Genomic DNA, 20,988 nt, shown 5'->3' on the forward strand with positions numbered 1-20,988 from the left:
TATTATAATGGACAGGAGTCAGTAAGGATGATCTTTCAGTGTCTCCAAGTAAAGTTTCTGTTATGTTTCCTGCAGAAAGTATGGAAAAAAATCATACTCAGATTTTCTAAACGGATGAATCGCACTCTTAAGAGAAATAAAGATGTTTTGTCCTTAAGTTTTCAGCAAAGGATAAAGATTTCTAACTTCTTGATACTTAAGGTTTCAGTAAAGCCTTGTGGTAAAATAATGTTAATCATGTGTGAATGTGGAGTGACCACAGTGGAGTTTTTTTATATCTATGTATTTCTTCTTTTTCTTTGTATTATATTCGTTCAAGGGATTAGTGTACTTTTTATAATAAAATTGGTAATTTCAGATGCTTCTACTTCTGCTCAGAGTTTCTCACTGAAAAAAATGAAGCAGAAGCAGAATGCTCTCTTTAGTTAGCAGCTGAGCATTCGTAACTGGCTTTCCCATCTCTTAAAGGTTCGTTTAAACTCAGAGGAGTGTGCTGATGTGTTAAAGCGTTGGGTAGATCACCTTTGTTCTCCACAAGTCAACCAGAAGTCCAAAGCCATTCTTGTCCTCTTGTCACTTGGATGCTTTACAAAAGTTGCAGAGATGTTGCACAGGTAAAGCTGAAACAGCACAATCTGTATTTTGTCTTGTCCAAAATTGTTATTTAAGCATTTGTGACTCAGAAGTCAAGGGGGAGGGAGGAGGTCTGCAGTTTGATTTCTGACATTTGTTTCTATTTTAGCATGTTTTTCTTTAACCTCAGCAGTGCATCACTTCTGTGTGCTGGAACTGATGTTTTTGTTGCAATTTCAGGAAATACACTGGCACTTAAATTTACTGCAGGCTTTAAGATTGCTAGCACCCATTGACAAAGCAGTAGCAATTTATAGTAGCTATGATTATTTCTGAGTAAGTTGAGCCTTGATCTTTCAAAAATTTTGCGTCAAATGTCAGTTCCTCGAGTGCAAGGAGGAAGGGGGGATGCAAGAAGCTTGGGGAGAGGGCAGTGCCAGACTAACGGGTGCAACAGCATGACCTGTTCCTACATACTGCCTGGGAGCAAGGTAGCAGCATTCACTGCCATGAGGAAAGCACTCCGCGCTGTCGTGATGTAGTGAACGCTCAAGGCCTACGAAGCATGAAGGCGCAGAGAGCAAGGTAGAGCAACATTGGAAACTGAGAGAAATGTGTGATGTGAGTGTGAATATTGCCATAGTGGCAGCTAAATGGTGATACTGTTTAACCTTGGTGATGTTCGGAAGCCTTGTTCAGTCCTCAGTGCAGAAGAGATTTGCCACTCCAGACCTAGGTACCAAATTTTAGAAAGCCTGTGTGCAAGTGTTTTGATGCAATATCCTGGAATACTTTTCTGTTTTCCTGTCCTAACAAATTATTCTCTTTTTTTTTTTCCATTTAACAGTATGAGGTACTTCGATAGAGCAGCTTTATTTGTTGAAGCTTGTCTGAAGTATGGCACATTTGAAGTTAATGATGATACAAATATCCTTTTTCTGAAATCCTGTTTTTGCATTTGTGTACTCATACACAGTGAGTATGCGTGAGCCAACATTAGATGAACTAGTCTGCACAGGAATAGGAGTTCCTATTTTATTTTCCAGGTTGTGTAGTTTGAAGGAAGTATGAGGAAACAAGTGAAAAGGAGTCATTTGCATAAATCCATAACATTACCTCCTCCTGATGCTTTGTGAGGCCAGGGGAACTGGAAGACAAACTAAAAGTGAAAAAAATAAACATAGGGGAGAAAAGAACAGATGATAAAATGTTCTTTGCAGAACTTGGAAATCATTACTGCAGACTGTGTAGTGAAATCAGTGGTTCAGTTATATTTTAAACACTGTATCTCAGGAAAATAATCCTGCATTGAACCCCTCTATACACCAGCGTACTGTTTTAGTGATTGAAGTCCTTTATGAAGGAGTCAGTTCTGAGACAGTGAAAACAAAGAAAATTAAAGGTCAAGATCAGATGAGCTGAAAATGTAATAAGTATTTTAAAAGGTATCTAAAGTATTGCTCAGTACAGTCTGCACATCTAACCTGATGTTCTGGAAACTCTGAACAGTTGCTCTAACTTTTGTGTTACATGCAATAAATAATAATGCATATGTAAATGATACCTGATTGTGTTTTATGGAGTCATCACTGATGTCGGCTTGTAAATAAAAAAGCCACTAATAAGTCATGTAGATAACTCCAGATCTAATTAAAGAACAATTCTTGTAGTATGACCTTAAAATTTCTTAATGTCTTTTGCAAGTTATGACATAGTATTATGGTAGGTACTTATGCGTGTCTGAAATGTATCTGTTTTAGTTTATAGCACTCCACATATTGCCTGATAAACGCTAATATGCATTCAACAGTAGAATTTAAAGCAACTTTTTTGTCTTTATTTGTGCTGAAAAATACTGGATTAGCACAATTGACAGCAATGTTCAGCATTTTCAGCTTGGGAGAGCTAAGGAGTGAGGAGAAAGGAGGGGAAAAAAAAAGATTCTAAGTTTCTTCATTTTGCTATTCATTTGTGTTTTCCTTAATGCTTCATTTACATAAATTGATCCACGCTGTATATGCAGATTATGCCAGAAGCTTGAAGCTCCTGGGCTTTAAACAGGGAGCTATTCTCTTTGCCTCAAAAGCAGGAGAAACTGGTAAAGAGTTACTTATGGAGCTCAAACAGCCTAAAGAGGAAGTGACGCAAGAGTAAGAACTTTGTTTATGAGGAGATTTGGGTTGTCTATCAGACTGAGATTCCACCGTGTGAAAATACATTTTTCTCTTGAATCACTGTAATAGCTGATATGTACGATTTGAGCAAAATTGTTAAATGTGTGTGGAGGCAAGATTAAGAACTGTTTTATGTTTATTTTTATCTTAAAATTGTTTTCACTTTCACAAGAGGGGAAAGAAGCCTATGATAAAATTATACAAGAATATTTCCAACTTTTTCAACTGTAGCAGAAATCAAATTTAAAACTGTGCTGAAAGAGTTCTATATCTGTGTAAAAGTCTTCTCCATATACTTCTAAAAATCAAATCTTTATAGTTCTTCACTACTGTTGTATTTATATGTATAAATGATTCAATCTGTACTATAAAAATATAAATATATTTAAAGAATAAATATCACAAAACACACAGTTCTTTCCTGGAACATTGTGTTTTCTCAATCAAAATTTTTCTGTTTAAAATTACTGTTATTTTAAATGTTCACTGTATTGTCGTTTTCATAACTGTCTGGAATGGAATCTTTAACAGGTTTAGTTATGAAAGTCTCCTAACATTCCAAAAATCCATGAAGCGTCCTTTTTTCAATTAAGGTATTGTTATATTCCATGTTATTCTTAAGTGTGCACTCTCTGCACACCTTAGGGACTAAATTCTGCCTTGTGTTGACTGGTTCATGGGATCAAAGGATGGGAGAAGATCCTACCTCAAAAGCTGCAAGGTAGGCTCCTGCAGAATATTCAGGAGACTGCTAACGCTGTCTCCGCAGTTATCATTTTGTTTGTTATTTTAATGTGTGATTAACAATAGGTAGAAAAAGCATTGTGCAAAGCCAAAACATTGGCTTTTAATTAGATACTTTTTATGCTATGGTCCAGATACTTTAAGGATGCCACCGATAACGTCTTTTCTCATTTTTGTGCCAGTATTTCAGTATTTAAGTACTTGTTTTCATTATTGTTTCTTATGTCAGATATATCTTTTCTATTTAGTACCAATTGACTGAGAAATTTTACAGCTGAGGAGTGGATGCTGATGTTAAATTGCCCTTGCAAATTGAAGACTGTGGCATGTGAAAATTAGTCTTGGCTAAAAAATCAAATTACTCTTTTTACCAAGTTGTTGGAGCTACTGAAATTTGGTGTGCAGTAGTGAAAAGAATCGTATCGTGTAAAAGGTCTCTCATTTGAATGTAATTCATGGCTTGTCTACTTAAAGTAATAGCGCATTGGATTCTCCTTATGTTCGAGTATTTGTGGATACGTATTCTACACTCCTTCCTAGAGGAGCACCAGCTTCGGGACATTTCTGTTACTCCATAAACCTTTTAATTCAAATCTAAAATAACATTTCTGATAAAATTTGAAAGGTTAGGTTTTTCAATAATGGTGGTTTTTTTATATAAATTTGACAAGGTGAGTTTCAGTGCTCTAAATAGAAAAGTAAATGTTTTAACTGCAATATATCTTATTTCTTCTCACCACATCTTACATACACCACTCAATACACTGCTCAATGTATTACGAACAATGCTTATATAGTTACTTTAGCGCGGGAAAATAAGTATACGATGAAATATGCCTTAAGCTTTAACTGGTGAGCAACAGAGTTGAGCAAAATTAACTGTCATTAACAATGGGCTAAATTCTGGCTCACATTGACTACTACAACACTGCTCAATTCCTACTCTTGTTTTTGGTAGCAGTACTCATGGACAATGTTACTAAAGAGTTAATGTAAGCACACGCAAACTTGTTCTTTGACAGATCACGTAGAATTGTTTGTCAGTGGGTCTCAGAAAAAATCTGCTTTAATATACACTTGGATTTGTAAAACTAATGTTTTAAAAGAAACACGTTGCAAAGGCCTTTTAATACTGAATGTTTCTATGTACTTTCATGTGAAGGTTGCAGAATACTGTGTGGCATTCCCTGTTGAAACCTTTATGATGAAAATAGAATGTAAAAGTGATTGAAATGTTTATTTAGATAGTAATGCAGTCGCACTACAATAATAAAACCAAACTTTTAAAATCTGTGTGTCTTTATTTAATACAAAAATGTCATCTCTTGTACTGGGATTGAATGCTCACTGTATGACTGTCCTTTTTCCTTCTGGACCGGCACAATGCTCAGGGATGGTTTTAGCAGAAGAAGTGATTATCCTTTGTACATATTAATCACTGTGGGAAAACAATGGCAGATTGGCGAGGAGGATTGTAAACACGCTCAAGTGACTTGTAGTTGGGGTGTTGAAAAACACATATATCATATGAATTGTTGTTTGGCCTTCTGTGTTGGACAAGTAGGACATCTGTGTTCAGATAACATAGGCCTGTGATAGACTTAGAGGCACCCTATCGAACATGCTTGAGATTCCTGCCCTGCTGTGGGAAAGATCAAAGCACGGTGGTAAACTACGCCTGTGTGAACCCCTGAAAAACAGGCGCCAACAGCAGGTTCGGCGATCCCCTAGCATGGACCGAGCTCTGCGGTGCCTGTGTTCCTGCTTGTGTGCCTCTGCCTGGGTGCTGCTTCGGGGATCCCCTGGTTGGCGAGGTAACGAAAATAAACTTACTCTGCATTTCATCTGTGGTTTTGTGGTTGTTCCTGTGTCCTGCCTGTGCCGGCTCACACATTTGGCGTAGCTGGCAGGATCCAGGAACAGCCATGCCATGGCTGGTAAAAAAAGTCGGGGACTGGGGAGGCCACAACAGTGACTCCCCATATTCCGGGATGGCACTGGACCCCCGTGGCCACTTCCCTGGCTACACGGGCTCTGCCGGAAGCGTGGCCTGAAATAGATGACGGGGCGGTGGTTACCCCCGAGACAGTTGAAACGGCTATGCGTGGATCGCCATGGAAAGCGGCATCGGAGTCTTCCGGCAAGTTAGCAGGGAGGTTGAGATGGTGATTAGTTACTGGTCTTAGAGCTCTTGACTGTGAAGTTGTTGCATTACGGAGTAAAATGAGATAACTGGAAAAGGAAGTCGGGACTTTACAAGATGCAAAGGTGATCGCGCAAGAAGTAATTACTACTCAAGCAGAGAGGTGCCATGGGCTGCCAAGATACTGTAGAACGGTTGATAGCATGTATTGCTAATAAATGGGGAGGGGACTGAGTGAGCGGCTGTGTGGTGCTTAGTTGCTGGCTGGGGTTAAACCACGACAGTCCTTTTCGGCGCCCAACATGGGGCTCGAAGGGTTCAAGATAACATTTGATTGGAATGTGCTAGATTGAATTTATAGTTATTGCTTTTTAACTATTAATCATCAGGCTTCTGTGCTTGCCATGGGGCTTGCTTGCCTTACTGTATGTTAGAGTCTAGTGCTCATTAGTGGCTGCTTTTTGCTTTCGCTGCTTGCTGTACTGCTGTGCTGCTTATCATCTTACTCATGTGCCTGGGAACATTTTGGTAACAGCAATGGCTCATGCGTTGATTACGGGATTCAATCCAGACAGGGTAGCAGTAACGAGAAGTATCAAAATGCAGCTTTTGGGAGGAGCGCCTGCCTCACTAAAAGCCTTGATTATACCAGCAGTCACAAATGCTACTGGTAATGTAGGTGCCCTAGCAAATACCTTGAGGGAAACTGGGGCTGTAACTTAGGGATCATCTGTGTGGGTGGTGGATAAAAGAAAGCTGGCCAAACCAAAAGGAGTTACATCACGGGTGACAAGGACACAAATGTGGAATGATCTTGTACAAGCCAGTATCCCATGATCAGAAATAGATGTGATCACAACATCAGAAATGTTTCGCCGATGGCAAAAGTTAGCATCTACGCAAAAAAAGCTGACTGCCAATTCTGTGTCCACCTCCACCCCCACCTGCCACCTCAAGGCAATGCACTAGCTGGCAAATGCCAAAACAGCAGAAATGAAGGTTTGGCAGGTCCTCCAAAATTGCTGCCACTGTAGCCTCTTTCTGTGAGGGGGGCCGACTCCCCTGTGTTCCTTTAACTATAAAGTGGTGGTCTGGGGGGATTTTACATGTGTTAGCTCTGGATGCTGGAGCTGAGGTTACTGTATTACATAGTAATATTAATAATAAAGAAGCCACATCATAGATCTGTGGACTGGGGGGAAAATCCAACCCCTGCCCTCTGAGCTAAGGTTACCTTAACAATAGGAAATGCCACTCCATTTACCACGATGGTGTTAATTGCCCTAATTAAAGAATATATCTCAGGTATTGATGTGTTGGCAGGACAAACAGTTGAAAATTTAAATGGAAACTTTAAATGGTCGCTTCTGCTTCGGGACTTTGCAAGTGGGATTTGCTATTTGATCTATAATTGTCTTGTGTGGATTCCCGAAGTGGGATCCTGTTGTGCTGCCTGTGCCTGCCAAGGTGGTAACTGTAAAACAGTATGGTATTCTGGGGTGGGGGGGGGGAAGAAATTACTCAAACCATTCAGGCACTTCAACAAGTGGGAATTGTTGAATTGACAATGACAAGAAACCATGACTGCTTTTAATAATCCTATTTGGCCTGTTTGAAAACCGGGTGGCACTTGGAGAATGACTGTAGATTATAGAGAATTGAATAAAGTCACCCCCCCACTTGCAGTTATGGTACCAGACATGGTTAATCTTACAGAAAAAATCAGCAGAAATTTACAGCCCTGGAAGGTGGTGATAGATCTTGCTAATGCTTTCTTTTCCATAGCCATTACATATTTATAAAGCATGTACACATAATTGTACTATTTGCGTGCAGCTACATTTAAGGGCATTATATAGGCCATGGGGAAAGATAAAATGGGGTCAATGGGCCTTGAATACCTGGCAGGTCGATTACATGGGCCCCCTGTCGAGGGGGTGGCGGTATGTATTCACTGCTGTGGGTACAGTGTCAGGACTGTTTTTTGCTAAACCCACTAAATATGCTAATCAACATAACACAAATGAAGCATTAGAACAACTCACTCATCAATACGGACCTCCTCACCAAATACAAAGTGACCAAAGAACACACTTTAGTGGACATAATGTCCAAGATCGGGCTCAAGGGCTAGGGATAGATTGGATATTCCACGTTGCCTGCCATCCCTGAGCTAATGGCTTGATTGAAAGAATGAATGGGTTGTTGGAAGGAACAATTAAAAAAGCTAACCAGTACTAAGACTTTACAATATTGGAGTTCACATCTTACTAAAGCTGTTTTTTTGTTAAACAGCCAGAATATTCATAATCAAACACCCTATGATCGTATTACAACACCTCTGGTACAAAACATGGTGAGGAGTGAAATTCTTCCAGGTGGTATCTCTCCCAAAGTATTAACTACAGGGGAAATGGAATTGTTTACAACGACGGACTGCGTGGTGGGACTGCAACCTATTAGTCTAGATGTGAAGGTTCGTATAACCCCTGAGAATGCTGTATGGTTCTGTACCCCAACTTCTCTTATTTTACATCCTCTATTGATATCAGATTCTCGAGTTCTTGTATTTCAGGTATCTTTGACGAATACCTGTGCCTTATCTAAAGGAGATAGCATTGGAACAGTGTTATTGGTGTCATGAATCCAACATCGAATTGAAGTTCAATCTGAAAAAGCGCAAGCCATAGCTCTTCAATCTGTGTGGGCAATTACCCCACATCAGGTTATCAAACCTGGAGTGGTATTAGCTGAAGGCACTGGAGCAATGGCATATGTGTTACTGGAAGGAGATGATACTCCTGTTTTCCTCCCTTATCTCAGGTTGGCTCGTTGTACTTTGTAGTCTTGTACTACAAGCACATGCCCTGGGTACATTTTCACGAGATCAACATGTAAATACTTAGATTTGCTTGGCCTCTACTGTAACTAACTCATCTGCCTTTTGTATTGAGGGAGGATTAACAGCTGCAGATCTTTTGACAACGTGTTTCATTGGCATGCAAACCCCAGTAGCTGTATTACAGAATTATACTATGCTAAGTGCTTTTGATATTAATGTTCCTCATTGCTATTTTTTTCTGAGTAGGTAACAGCTGTACACCAAGGAACATTACAAAATCAATTGGTAGCAGACTATCTCCTTTTTCAACACCATAAACACTGCTCCGATTTTGAAGTCGTGTTGCTTCAGCATAACTGATGAATCGGCCAGCGTAAAGGATGACATTCAACATCTCCAGGACTTAATGCATCAAATGAAACAATCTACTGGTGGTGCCTGGCTGGCTGAGTGGTTTAATTCCCTGACAGGATGAGTGGGACACCTGATTCAAAGCATTATTGTAGAGATATGTTTATTCCTTTTTCTATATGTGTTTATTTCATTATACTGTATAAATCATTTTGGACTTGTATGACCAACAAAATACAAGCATATGATTGAGTCTACAGCGATACATAAGTTGTCTTCATTTCAGTGAAGCATTCTGAAATTTGCACATCTGCTGTGTGAAGCTCATTCAGTCCTGCAGACATTTTCTTTCTAGATCTGTGTGCTCACATTCAACTACTAGTTTTACAACCTGAGAGAAACTTATGGTAAATATTATCATGGGACTGTTGTGGTAGTACTTAATTATAAAAATGGGGTTATTTTTTCCAGTTCCTGATGTGATCCTTAAAGTAAGTCCAAATTATTTCAGTTTTATGATAATGGATGTACTTGTTCTAGCTATGAATAAAAAGTCTAGAAAATAGTCTAGCAGCTTAGTTTCAGTGTAAGCAAGCCCTAATTAGAGTTTTAATTGGAGCATGGTGTGCCTCACAATAAAGGCAGTCTCTGGAAATTAATCATATTGATTAACAGTGTCTAAAATTGCCTAACTTGGATCAGTTTCTGAAGTACTTCTCAAAAAATTTAGTTATATATTGTGTGTGTGTGTGTGTATACACACACACATACATATATTTCATTCAGGGGGAATAATCTATGGAAAATGACAAAATGAATTATTTTATTGCAGTGTAAAATGATTAGTACTATATTGCAAATTATTTATAATTTACTTTCATTAAAATGCAAACAGTCTGCCAATTTAGAGACTTTGCAGCCAGATAGAGGCATATATTATACATCAAGAAAACCTGCTCCAGAATGTTGATGTGTTCAGTGTCTGAGTAAATAATCTAAGAGATGATGTTTTGCAGCAGTTGACCCTAGAGACAGAAAACAAGGACGATCACAGATTCTTTAATGGGAAATGGGTTTGGTTTGGGTGATCACTAGCTGCCCAAAATTATATTCTAAAAGATCAACTAAAATTTTAATTGCTGGTGAGCAGTAAAATAGTAACAGCTTGGCAAAGAGTAAGGGTTTGGTTTTTGTTTGTTGTTTTGGGGTTTTTTTAATAATTATTTATTACTTCTGAGAAGAATTCAGCACAACTTTGATATTAATGTGAACCTGGTAAAAGAATTCATTAATGAGTTCAGGGTAAAAATTTTGTATCCGTCAATCTAAGTAGTGGTGCATAATTCTTTAATGAGGCTGATACTGATCCGTTAGTATTTTTGAATTGGGACTTCTTGACAGTAAGTTATTCAGTTTCTACTTAAACACTGAAGTTATGAGCCACAGCCGTGGTAGTTTCTCAGTACCTCATCTGGTTTTGCTGGAAGGCAGCAACGTTAAGCAGAATTAAAAAGGAAAGAGCCAAGATTAGAAAGTGTTGGCATGTAATGTTTCCTTAAGATGGCATGTCTTACTGTTTCAACATTCCACTGTATGAGGACTAGTGAAAACTGGCACCGAAAATTCCTGTATCGTCAGAAAAATCAAGAGAGGAGAAGAAAAAGAAATAGTGTTGAATTGGTTGTGCTCAGGCCTTATCAAAATTTTTCACACATTGAGCTATATTCCTAATTGAAAGAATATCGCAGCAATTTACTGGGCAGTGAAGGCTGTAGAAAGAACAGTCTCTCCCTCCTTGTTCAATAAAGGCAGGTGGTGACAGATATCAAAGCTCAGCATAAGTTTCCAAAAAGAATGAGGAAAAACTGACAGAAATTGGGAAGGGAGGAGACCTTGACAATTCTTAAATTGAAATGGAGAGGAAAAGTCTTTGAAAGTCCTTTTTCTTAATGTCTGGGGAAAAGAGTGTTTTAAAAGGCTTTTGTTAAAACATAGGAATGGGAGAATGGCAAAACAAAATCAGGGGATGGACACTGATGATGTATTTGCAGATACTCAAGGCATAAACATTTTGCTTAAAAGGGACAGATTTAATACAGGATTATTAGTGAATGGAGTTAAATCCAGTTGGCGGCCGGTCACGAGTGGTGCTCCCCAGGGCTCAGTTTTGGGGCCGGTCTTGTTCAATATCTTTATCCATGACCTGGATGAGGGGATCGAGTGCACCCTCAGTAAGTTTGCAGACGACACCAAGTTGGGTGGGAGTGTTGATCTGCTCGAGGGTAGGAAGGCTCTGCAGAGGGACCTGGACAGGCTGGATCGATGGGCCCAGGCCAACTGTGTGAGATTCAACAAGGCCAAGTGCCGGGTCCTGCACTTCGGCCACAACAACCCCATGCAGCGCTACAGGCTTGGGGAAGAGTGGCTGGAAAGCTGCCTGGCGGAAAAGGACCTGGGGGTGCTGGTCGACAGCCGGCTGAACATGAGCCGGCAGTGTGCCCAGGCGGCCAAGAAGGCCAATGGCATCCTGGCCTGTATCAGAACTAGTGTGGCCAGCAGGAGTAGGGAAGTGATTGTGCCCCTGTACTCGGCCCTGGTGAGGCCGCACCTCGAATACTGTGTTCAGTTTTGGGCCCCTCATTACAAGAAGGACGCTGAGGTGCTGGAGCGTGTCCAGAGAAGGGCAACGAGGCTGGTGAGGGGTCTGGAGAACAAGTCTGATGAGGAGCGGCTGAGGGAACTGGGGTTGTTTAGCCTGGAGAAGAGGAGGCTGAGGGGAGACCTCATCGCTCTCTACAACTACCTGAAAGGAGGTTGTAGCCAGGTGGGTGTTGGTCTCTTCTCCCAAGTAACTAGCGATAGGACGAGAGGAAATGGCCTCAAGTTGCGGCAGGGGAGGTTTAGCTTGGACATGAGGAAAAGTTTCTTCACCAAAAGGGTTCCCAAGCATTGGAAGAGGCTGCCCAGGGAAGTGGTGGAGTCCCCATCCCTGGAGGTATTTAAAAGACGTGTAGATGAGGCGCTTAGGGACATGGTTTAGTGGGCCTGGTGGTGTTGGGTTGATGGTTGGACTTGATGATCTTAGAAGTCTTTTCCAACCTTAATGATTCTATGATTCTATTCATAAAAAGATTCAGTGGAACTGTGTGCTCACCTCTCCAAAGGTTGTAGTACTAAAAAATGAGATAGCAAAGTCAGTATGTGTTCATTTCCCAAAAATAAGCTACAGAAATAATTCAGTCTTTTCCAACTTTATACCTACTTGCATGAATTGCTGGCATGTCATATGTTGCTTTGTGTAGGTGGGAACTCATAGAAATAGGAAGTTACCCCACAGGCAAAATGTATTTTGTCCACACCTGTTGATTCTAAGGGAGAAGAGGGACCTTAATAAGATCTGAAATTAATTTCCTTTGAGGCAGACTGGTGGACTTGGACACATTGAAGTTATTTTCTGTGGAAGCCGTGTACAAATTTTCTTTGCAGATCTGAAACCTAGCTCCTCCAAAGGATGGGCAGATGTTGGCAACATATGCAGTTAAACTTTGCTGTCCATGTGCAAGGTATTGTATTTTTCCCCTTTGATCAAAAGACAAGGTCTACCTTTTTTAAAATGCCTTGCTTCTGACAAGTATTTATTATGTGTGGTGAATTAAGAGATCCTACGAAAGTACATGCTGACAATTTAAAAGGAAGACACTAATTTACTTCCTGCAAATTTTAACAATAACAAACAGTGAAGAGAGACTGGAAATGCATAGATAGCCTGTTTTAAAGAATCAACTACCAGACGGCTTCCAATCTCCTGTAATAGAGAACATTGACCTTTTCAGAGCTCTCTGTTATTTTGCTGTCTCCTCAGTCCATTTGAACAAATTAAGCTGTAATGAGTTGGGAATGGAATGACCAGACAACTAAAATGTGAAATACTGAAAAGGGTAAAATGTAACATATTGGCGTAGGTTGTAGGTACACCTTATGAGGGATTACAACTGGTACCTCATCCATCTGATTCCATCTGCTCTGGCAGAATAACAATAGAGAACATGTAAATATATCTAAATTGGAGCATCTAGATTTTTTTTTTTTAATTCTTTGAATATTCTAGACTTACTTGTGTTTAACTTGCTATTAATTTCTTTTGTTTGTGTTAGATGGCTTTCCCGCTTCGACACAATAATTCTGGAAGAAAAGGAAAATCATGTTTACCCAGAGAAGGGAACCAACTAACATATTCAAAATGCAATTACAGAAGGTAAGTGGTGCCCCCCTGTACCTGTTGGAGGAAGGGAAATTGGAGTTTGATTTCAGACTTGAAAACCTGAGATAATCAGTTACATGATACTAGTTTTTTTTCCATGGTATTCATTGAAACTGTTGGTCCCCTTTCACAGATTAAACTTTCCCCTTCACTTTCCTATTTTCTTCTCCTTACCTATTAATGCAGCAGCAGAAGGAGGAATCGTGGATGATAGGAGGGGATTGCAATCATCACCCGCGTTACGGAATGGCTCATGAGCAGGGCAGCTGATGCTAGAGGTAAAGCGAGGATTGTCTGTTAGACTCTAAACTCAGCACGTGGTAAAGGCATGAGCATTTAAATACTTCTTCAGAGTGACTTTATTGGCCCAACTTAATGGTTTTCTTTCTGGGATTCAGGTCCATAAGTTGAAAATACTTTTTTTTCCATGTCATTGTCACCGCTACTTCATTTGGCAAATAATGACTGTAGTTCAGTGTGGTTCCCACTGACAAACTCCATTTCAGTAACTGCTTTCCAGAGGGTTATTGAGTGACAGCATTATATATTGTTCAAACCAGATGCCAACAGGTGCTTTAAAAAAAAGGCAGTGTTTTGTCATTACTTTTCACCTTTCAGTAGCAGGAGATAATAGAGTTGTATTAGACTTGTATGGCTCCTATTTCATTTGCTGTAACTAATAAAAAGCTACAGGCAACATATTTCAGTTGCAAAAAGAAGGTCGTCTGTGTGCTTTTTTTTTGAGTGGTCATTTTTTCAAACACTTGTTTCATAGTTATGGCCCTAGTGAGTCAATCTTTCATTGCTGTGAGGCCTGCTTTTTGAATCCAACCATACACTCATGAATAATATTATTTTGATGTCCATTTGAAAATATTTTTTCCAGCATTGTTTGTGAATGAAATTTTACAGTAGCCTGTAACAAGCAGTCACAGATCTTGACTCAATGTGCACAGTGTACTTCTTCACGGATCACTGCTCCTTGGTAGCATAATACATAATACTCATAATCCCCTCTTGCTGAAACTGCTAGCCTTTTCACAGTGACGCTCTCTCAGCACTGATGATTGCAGGATCTAGAGGCTCACTGACATAAAGGCAAAGGTTACCATGTTTCTACATACCTGTCTCTTCTGAGTATGTCTTTCAGTTGTTGTCTTCAAGGTTGTTCCAGTACACTGGGCTATTAAGACTTTCGGATTCTCTTTTTCATTCTGGTATGGCATCTCAAATTGCAGTGTGTACAGAAAGTGTGAGATATCTCTCCAGCACGTCGACTGGCTCTCTCGGATAATCTGTATAACATGGTCGCTGCATCATCTGGGAGTTAGAGCAAGTTTTCAAACATATTTTCGCTGCAAAGTGCAGTACAACACATGCAGGTTTGGAGGCATAATACTTAAATAGAAATAAAATATTAGCTCATGTCAGCACATTCCCAAATACTCAGGGTATTCTACTACTGAGACAGATTTTTTTTTAATATGCCAGATAACAGCGATTGTCAAGTACCCATGTTCTCTTTTTCTAAGTTTCTACATCTGCCACTTATTTAGACACTTCTCATTTTACCCTTTTTGGTTTCTGTCTCTAGGAATGCTTTATATAAGCAGGAAATTAATCTGGTGTTTTGTATTACTTGCAGGACTAGTATCTAGTCTTTACATCCAAGCTATGTCACAAAGTTTTGTTGATGGTTTCCATATAATGCATCTTCTCTAGGCTCTGTATCTCTTGTCTAGATTTACTGTGAAATTCTTTTCTCTTGCTGCAGCCCTAGCATTATCTTGTGTTATGGAAAACTGGCAAGATTGCTGCTGCAGGTGTCATTTTCCAAGACCACAGTTTTGATCATATCACTGTGCTCCTGTACTCCTTATTCACCATGTCAAAAAGTTGGTCCTATCTTCCAGTCTCAGTTCCCAGAACTCCACCTCTGAACACTTGTTTTGATTTTTGTGGTTTTTGATGTTTTTTTCTTATGTTTGAAAGTATTTTTTTTTTCCTTCCCCCCCCCCCCTTTTTTTTACAAAGAAGCTTTTTTTCAGATGAAGAGCAAAGTACAAAGTTATGGACAGATGAATGGCAGCAAAATGACCCTGGGACCAGACTGTTCTGCCTTAGCTCTGCCTCTGTGCTACCCTCCCATTTTTGCTTTCTTTCCTACTGCTAAGCCGTGATACAGAAGCACGGAAATGGCAGCAGTAAATGAAACAAAGCAACCACCTCCTATGCCAAGTGGAGCTATGGCACGGTGCTATGACAATAAAAGCTCCAGTCTTATGCTGTGGAAATGAAGGGGAAGAGGAGGAGGAGAAGATGCAAACCTGGGTCTGCCCAGGAGCACCACTGGCTTCTTTGTCTTTCTCCCCACCTCAGCATGCTCTGTTTCTGCTGAGAAAGCTGCTCTGCCACTATCACAGTGTTTAATTTTGTACATAGAAGAGAGGGTGGTTCAGGACTTGTAACCTCTGGCTGTAAAATACAAGACTTGTTAAAGCACATTGGCGTACTCCCTCAGTCAATTTCCACACTGTCCATTGCACTGTAGCTTTGCAAGTTTTTATAAAAGTCACAATCTGGGCTAAAAGAAACTCTTTTCATCCTTTTTTTCCCGAACAGATTTTATGCAATCTTCTTGATCAATTTCCTCCTCCTGTGGTTCCTAGATGAACTTTTTCCTTGTGTACTACTTGGTGGTTTGGTAACCAGCCACCTTTCTGTTGAAGAAGAAAATTGCCCTGGGAAGAAGAGGACATGTATTAAAGCAATGGACCTAATGTTTGGAGAGCAACTGGGGATCTTTGGGGGTGGAAAGTATGGTTTATTAAATAATAAGTTATTTGTCCACTTTAACAGTATTCCATTTGCCTGAGAAAATACTTGTGAAGAAGCTATTTCAAATTAATTTCTGGGTAATAAAAGCATCCTGGGCTATGAATACAGCAGCTTTGTACTCCTTTTTGCACAGGATTTCCACTCCTTGTCCTGCCAGAGGAAGTATCTTTGAAACCAGAGAATTATGCATGTCGAGAGTCATATGAACATAAGTTCATATTTTAAGAATAATTTGATCTTTCCTCATAATCAGAAGCATCCTTACAACTTCTGAATTATTTTTGGCCTTTGCAGACTGAAAACAAAATCAAAAAGTCTTTTTTTGGCCTCTCAGGATGACAAGGCAGGGTTTTTCTAATTAAAGAGGTCAGTGGCTTTTGACGCTTCTCTTGCTACGTTGCTCTGCTCCCTAGTTTGGGGCTGAAGACAAACAGGGCTGAGTTGTGAGCTGTGCTGTTAGCACATGCTTTTTGGCTGGAGAGAGGAAACTTGGCAGAACCGCCTTGGCTGGAAGGGTTTCAACCTAAAGCCAAAGACACGTGCTGAAGAAAGGTTTCTCTGAGCATCCACATCTCCACTGTGCCAAGAACACACCATCATTACTCTGCAGTTCCTCCTGCATCAGTTGAGATAAGCCAGTTCTCTTGAATATAAATAGTATTAATTAGTCATTTTCCCTTGACTGATAGAATTCCCCCAAATGCCTTTTCTGTTCTGTTCTTAATTCTTTGATTAATCTGGCATATCTTTACAGCACTTTGGCTATATCCAATGTCTTTTTCAGGAATAAAGAAGCGTGCACTGTCCATCCTCTCAGTTAGGAGCTATGTAGTCGCACAAGCACAGGGCTAAGTCACCCTGGTGAGCTGGATCAGTAAATGATGGGCTCTCGCGCCTGTGTTCACTTCCCTCACACCCACACTCCTCTCCGCATGTTCTCTCTCACGTTGCTCTGGTGCTTGTTGGCAGAGTTATGAGAGAAATCTGGAAGCTGAACTGGCTGTAAAATAATGGGTTTTGTTTGTTTTAAGGTCTTTGTGGGGTTTTTTAGATTAACGTTTTACTGGGTCGGTTCCCTGGCCTGGTTCACTATAAGCTTTACTAAGGCAGAGAGAGGTGAATGTAGATGTGAGGGTTTGGGACTAGGGTATTCTGGCTTCAGGTGCAAGACGTGAAACCATGCTCTTGATTTAAAACCTCTGGGGAAAGGGGAATATGTGAGGGGTTTGGTTTTTTTATTTTGAATTACAAAATTTGACTTGCAACATCTGTATTTGAAGTTACCAACACAATCATTTGCATTGGAGGTAGCATACATCAGATGTTCATGGTGTGTACCATCAGTGGCTGGAAATCATTAAAAGGGAAAAAACCCAAACCACAAACAAACAAAAGGAATGAAGTTGCAAATATCTGAGCCTTTTCTACCTTACCATGTTCTTATTTCAGTAATTTATTGCATCTGAAATTTTAACTGGTATCTACAGTAATTGAAGTATTGTATCTTGACTTCTGGTTGCTTGCATACAATCCCTCTCTAGCACATAGAACAACTGATTAATTTGGAGTACTTGTTCACTTGGTTTTTAATTCCTGACAACCCAAAAATTTTATTTCCGCGATCTGAGAGGACTGTTTCGCAAATTATCAACATGGTTTTTTGGGGATTTTGTATGTTACACAACTACATAGGAGCAGCTGCATGCAAAATACTGTACAAACCAGCTCATTCTTCCTACATTTGGGAAAAGAAGGCAGGCATAGCCATTTTTCCAAACTGGAACAAAATGGAGTATTTTCTTTCTCCCTTCCCTCTAGAAAAGTAGTTCTTAAATACTTATCAAGCCAAAGAGACTTTTCTTTCTGACTGTTTCTTCCAATTCTATTCTGTGGTTTACCTCAGCATCTGATTTCTTTTTCTACTCCCCAAAGTTAAGCCTGTTTTTTATTAAAAAAAAGCAAGCTGAAAGGCAGATTAATGCATTGCAAGAAAGCAGCCTTGTTAATATGAAGAGCGCAGGAAGGTAATTCGTCAGTGATCGCCTGGTCCTGGATGTGATATTTTCTGGTAGCAGCTTTTTCTCCCAGTAAGACTAAAGCAATGTGTAGGGGGTTTTATTATTATTTTATGCCACAACCATCTCATAAAAAAACAAGACACATTCATTGAACAGAACTGAAATAATCTGTTTGTCCTTTCTGACTGCTTTGCAGGCAAATTCCTCAGCCACAAAATTATTTGCGAAGTGCATTTTTCTCTTTCCCGTTCCACCACATTTTAATTTTTTATGAACTTTTAAAATGTTTGTGTTTCTGTGAAATTCCAGTGCTTTGTGATAATATCTTATGTGACTTCAGCTTTCAAACCCGAGGCAGTGTGAAATCAGTCTTACAAATTATTATCCCTAGCAGATCCCATAGGCAATCTAGTTCTTAGTATTCCTCAGCTTTTATTCAAAGAAATGCTGAATGAGTTAAATAATAACAGAAAAGGTAGACAGAATGAAAAAAAAAAACAAACCCACAATATGTAGAGTGCAAGTCAGTGAATAATGAAATGCTGAGACTAGAGGAGAGAAATAAAGGAGAAGATCAGACCCTGCAGGAGAGGAGAGGTATGCACACAGGTTCTGTATGCAGAGTAAGGTGGACATTTTTTCTGTAATATGAAGGAGCCACAGAACTCATCTTCTACCACCTGAAGGCAACGTGAAGGCTGGGCTGCTTCATTTCTGAGCTGTAGCTGGGCAACCTCCGAGGCGGTGGCTGCCCAACAGGGAGCAGAGCACAGCGGAGCATCCCGTTCCCGAAGCACCGGACTGCCTTGGCAGGCCAGGGAACAGCACCGGTCTGTGCTTCAGCCTGACTCTGCGGCTACAGTACAAAGTCAAAGCAGAAAAACAGCTACTCTGCTTCTCACGTGAACCGCAGAGTGTTTACCTCCTTATATACACGTAATAGATAAGTTTACCACTTTTAAATTTTCTATTCTCTTGCTGGATATTTCCTTAGCAGAGCCTTCAAATACACATCAATATCTGGATATATTTCTTCTTATTATTTCATTTATTATTATTGTTTTATTATTGTTATTTTGTCCCTTATTCCATTCAGTAAGCTGTCATGAGCACTTTCCCTTTTCAACTTCAGTTTTCCCTAATCCTAAAACTCCTGCCCCGTCCCCCATGGGTTTAAACAAGTCACCATTAGCAGCCTTAATAACGTGTTATTTCATTAAAATCCTCGAAGGAGAGTTTCCAGCTCCTGCAGGAGAGGGCAGCAGAGATCAGCAAATGCAGAGGCTGGGGGACAGTCACTTGCACTGTGAAATAACGTGAACCAAAAGGTTGGGTTTTTTTTTTTTCCTTATATTCGGTTTTAAACAGTGGCAGCTCCAAGGCACTAGCCAAGCAGGAGCAATCTCAGTTATGGATTTTAGTGTTATTTATAAATAGCTGCAGGCTGTTTGGAAAGGAAGGAAGGACATCGAGAGTACCCAGTGTTCTTATAAGGCAATAAGAAGTAGGAGCTAGGGTTGTTATTAAACATGAGGCCACACCTCACTTGAATCTGTTTTGATTTGGCAAGTAAGAAATGCTTGAAAATGCATTAATAAGTACGATTTAAAACATTATTTTGCATCAAATGCAGAAAGGGAAGCATTTGCTTAAAAACTTGGTGCCTGGTTGTGGTCAAGTCCAGTTCAGTTTATTTCTGTATTAAAGGATTGCCTGTTAATTATTTTCAATAAAGGGGAAATTTGTTTTCTAGAAAATACTGAGAGCAGGCCAGATGCACACAGAAATTACAGAAAGTGCATCCTATGTTCAAGTGACAGAAGTAAACAGTTTCTGCATTTACCTGGAGGATCAGAGGATGCTTGTGCCAATAATCCACAGTAAATTGCTGGCAGCATTCCTGCATACCAGCAGAGATCAGAGTAGCTTATTTTTTGTGTGTATGTGTAGGAAGAAGAAAGGAGCAGATAAAATTTATGACAGGAAAAGTTCTCTCTGATGGTTTTCAAAGACATATACCTCAGCGTTTACTGGTATGGGTGTTTCTGGTGAGCGGTGAAATGTTGTCTGTGAATTTTAGTATGATTTTAGCATATTTAAGTAAACTAAAAAGTACTGGGAGCACAACCGTTCCGAGGCACCGGTGTGTTTTGGACAACATATATGCTGAAATAATCTTTCGTTGTTGTTATTAAAGCTTATTAACTCTTGCATCAGGCACTGAACACTCCTATCGGCTTCATGGCATCCCCTCTGAAGCGAAACCAAACCGAACTGTTTCTCTTTCAACGTGCAGACTTGTCATGTGCTTAAAGCCATGCACGAGATAATTCTGAGCCCAAAGCAGTTTTAGTTCAGCAGGAAGCAATCCCTGCATTTTCAGCTGGAAAACCAACACAGAAACGGGTTTAGTATTTGGTAGAAGCATCTAATATTCATAGCTAGTGATGAGAGTCCATAGTGGTGCTGATTTTTGAGGCCCAGCTCCACAAAGGACATGGTCTCATTCGAACCATGTGCGTATCCCCGTGGAGCTTAGATGGATGACAGGTATGGGGAGGTTTGCTCCTGTGCTTAAAGCAAAGCATCTCACCTGCTAGGCATAGTTCTTCAGAGAACATGGTCAAAAGTGGTAGGAAAACAAGGGCAGCGATGAATCTGATATTGAAAGGACTCTCACCTTTACCCTGACAGCATCTCCGAGGAGCTTGTGCCATCCTCCGACCTCACCAGAACCCCTTCATTTCCTTGCCCTTTTTGTATTGCAGGCTCATGAATTATATGGGTTGGGGACCAAGGAAGGTATATTTGTACCTTGCATGTCATTCACACCATTTCTCAGGAAAGAGCATAACTTGCCAGGAAGAAAATGCACCAAAAAGCCTGAAGACACATACTGTGCAATGTCTTTACACAAGAAGGGTTTATGATGAACATGAAGGTAAGTATTGGCTAATGCTTTCTTTGAATACAGATGATTTATTTTATGAAGCAAGTAATTCTATTTTAAAGCATGGACCAGCTCATGCTCACACCCTGAATCT

At 40.0% G+C, this 20,988-nt stretch overlaps 1 protein-coding gene across 4 annotated transcripts in view; it reads left to right on the forward strand.

Annotated features, from left to right (window-relative positions):
- WDR11 (WD repeat domain 11) overlaps nt 1-4,776 on the forward strand; it is a 48,624-nt gene extending 43,848 nt beyond the window's left edge. For all 4 annotated transcript variants that reach the window (XM_076339131.1, XM_076339132.1, XM_076339133.1 and 1 more), the window contains exons 27-29: nt 469-614; nt 1,421-1,500; nt 2,570-4,776. In XM_076339131.1, the coding sequence (XP_076195246.1) occupies nt 469-614; nt 1,421-1,500; nt 2,570-2,727 (384 nt within the window). In that variant the 3' untranslated portion in view covers nt 2,728-4,776. The remainder of the gene's footprint in view (nt 1-468; nt 615-1,420; nt 1,501-2,569) is intronic.
- The last annotated feature ends 16,212 nt before the right edge of the window (nt 4,777-20,988 follow it).

The sequence above is a fragment of the Aptenodytes patagonicus genome, chromosome 5 (assembly GCF_965638725.1).
Source record: "Aptenodytes patagonicus chromosome 5, bAptPat1.pri.cur, whole genome shotgun sequence".
NCBI classification, from domain to species: Eukaryota; Metazoa; Chordata; class Aves; order Sphenisciformes; family Spheniscidae; genus Aptenodytes; species Aptenodytes patagonicus.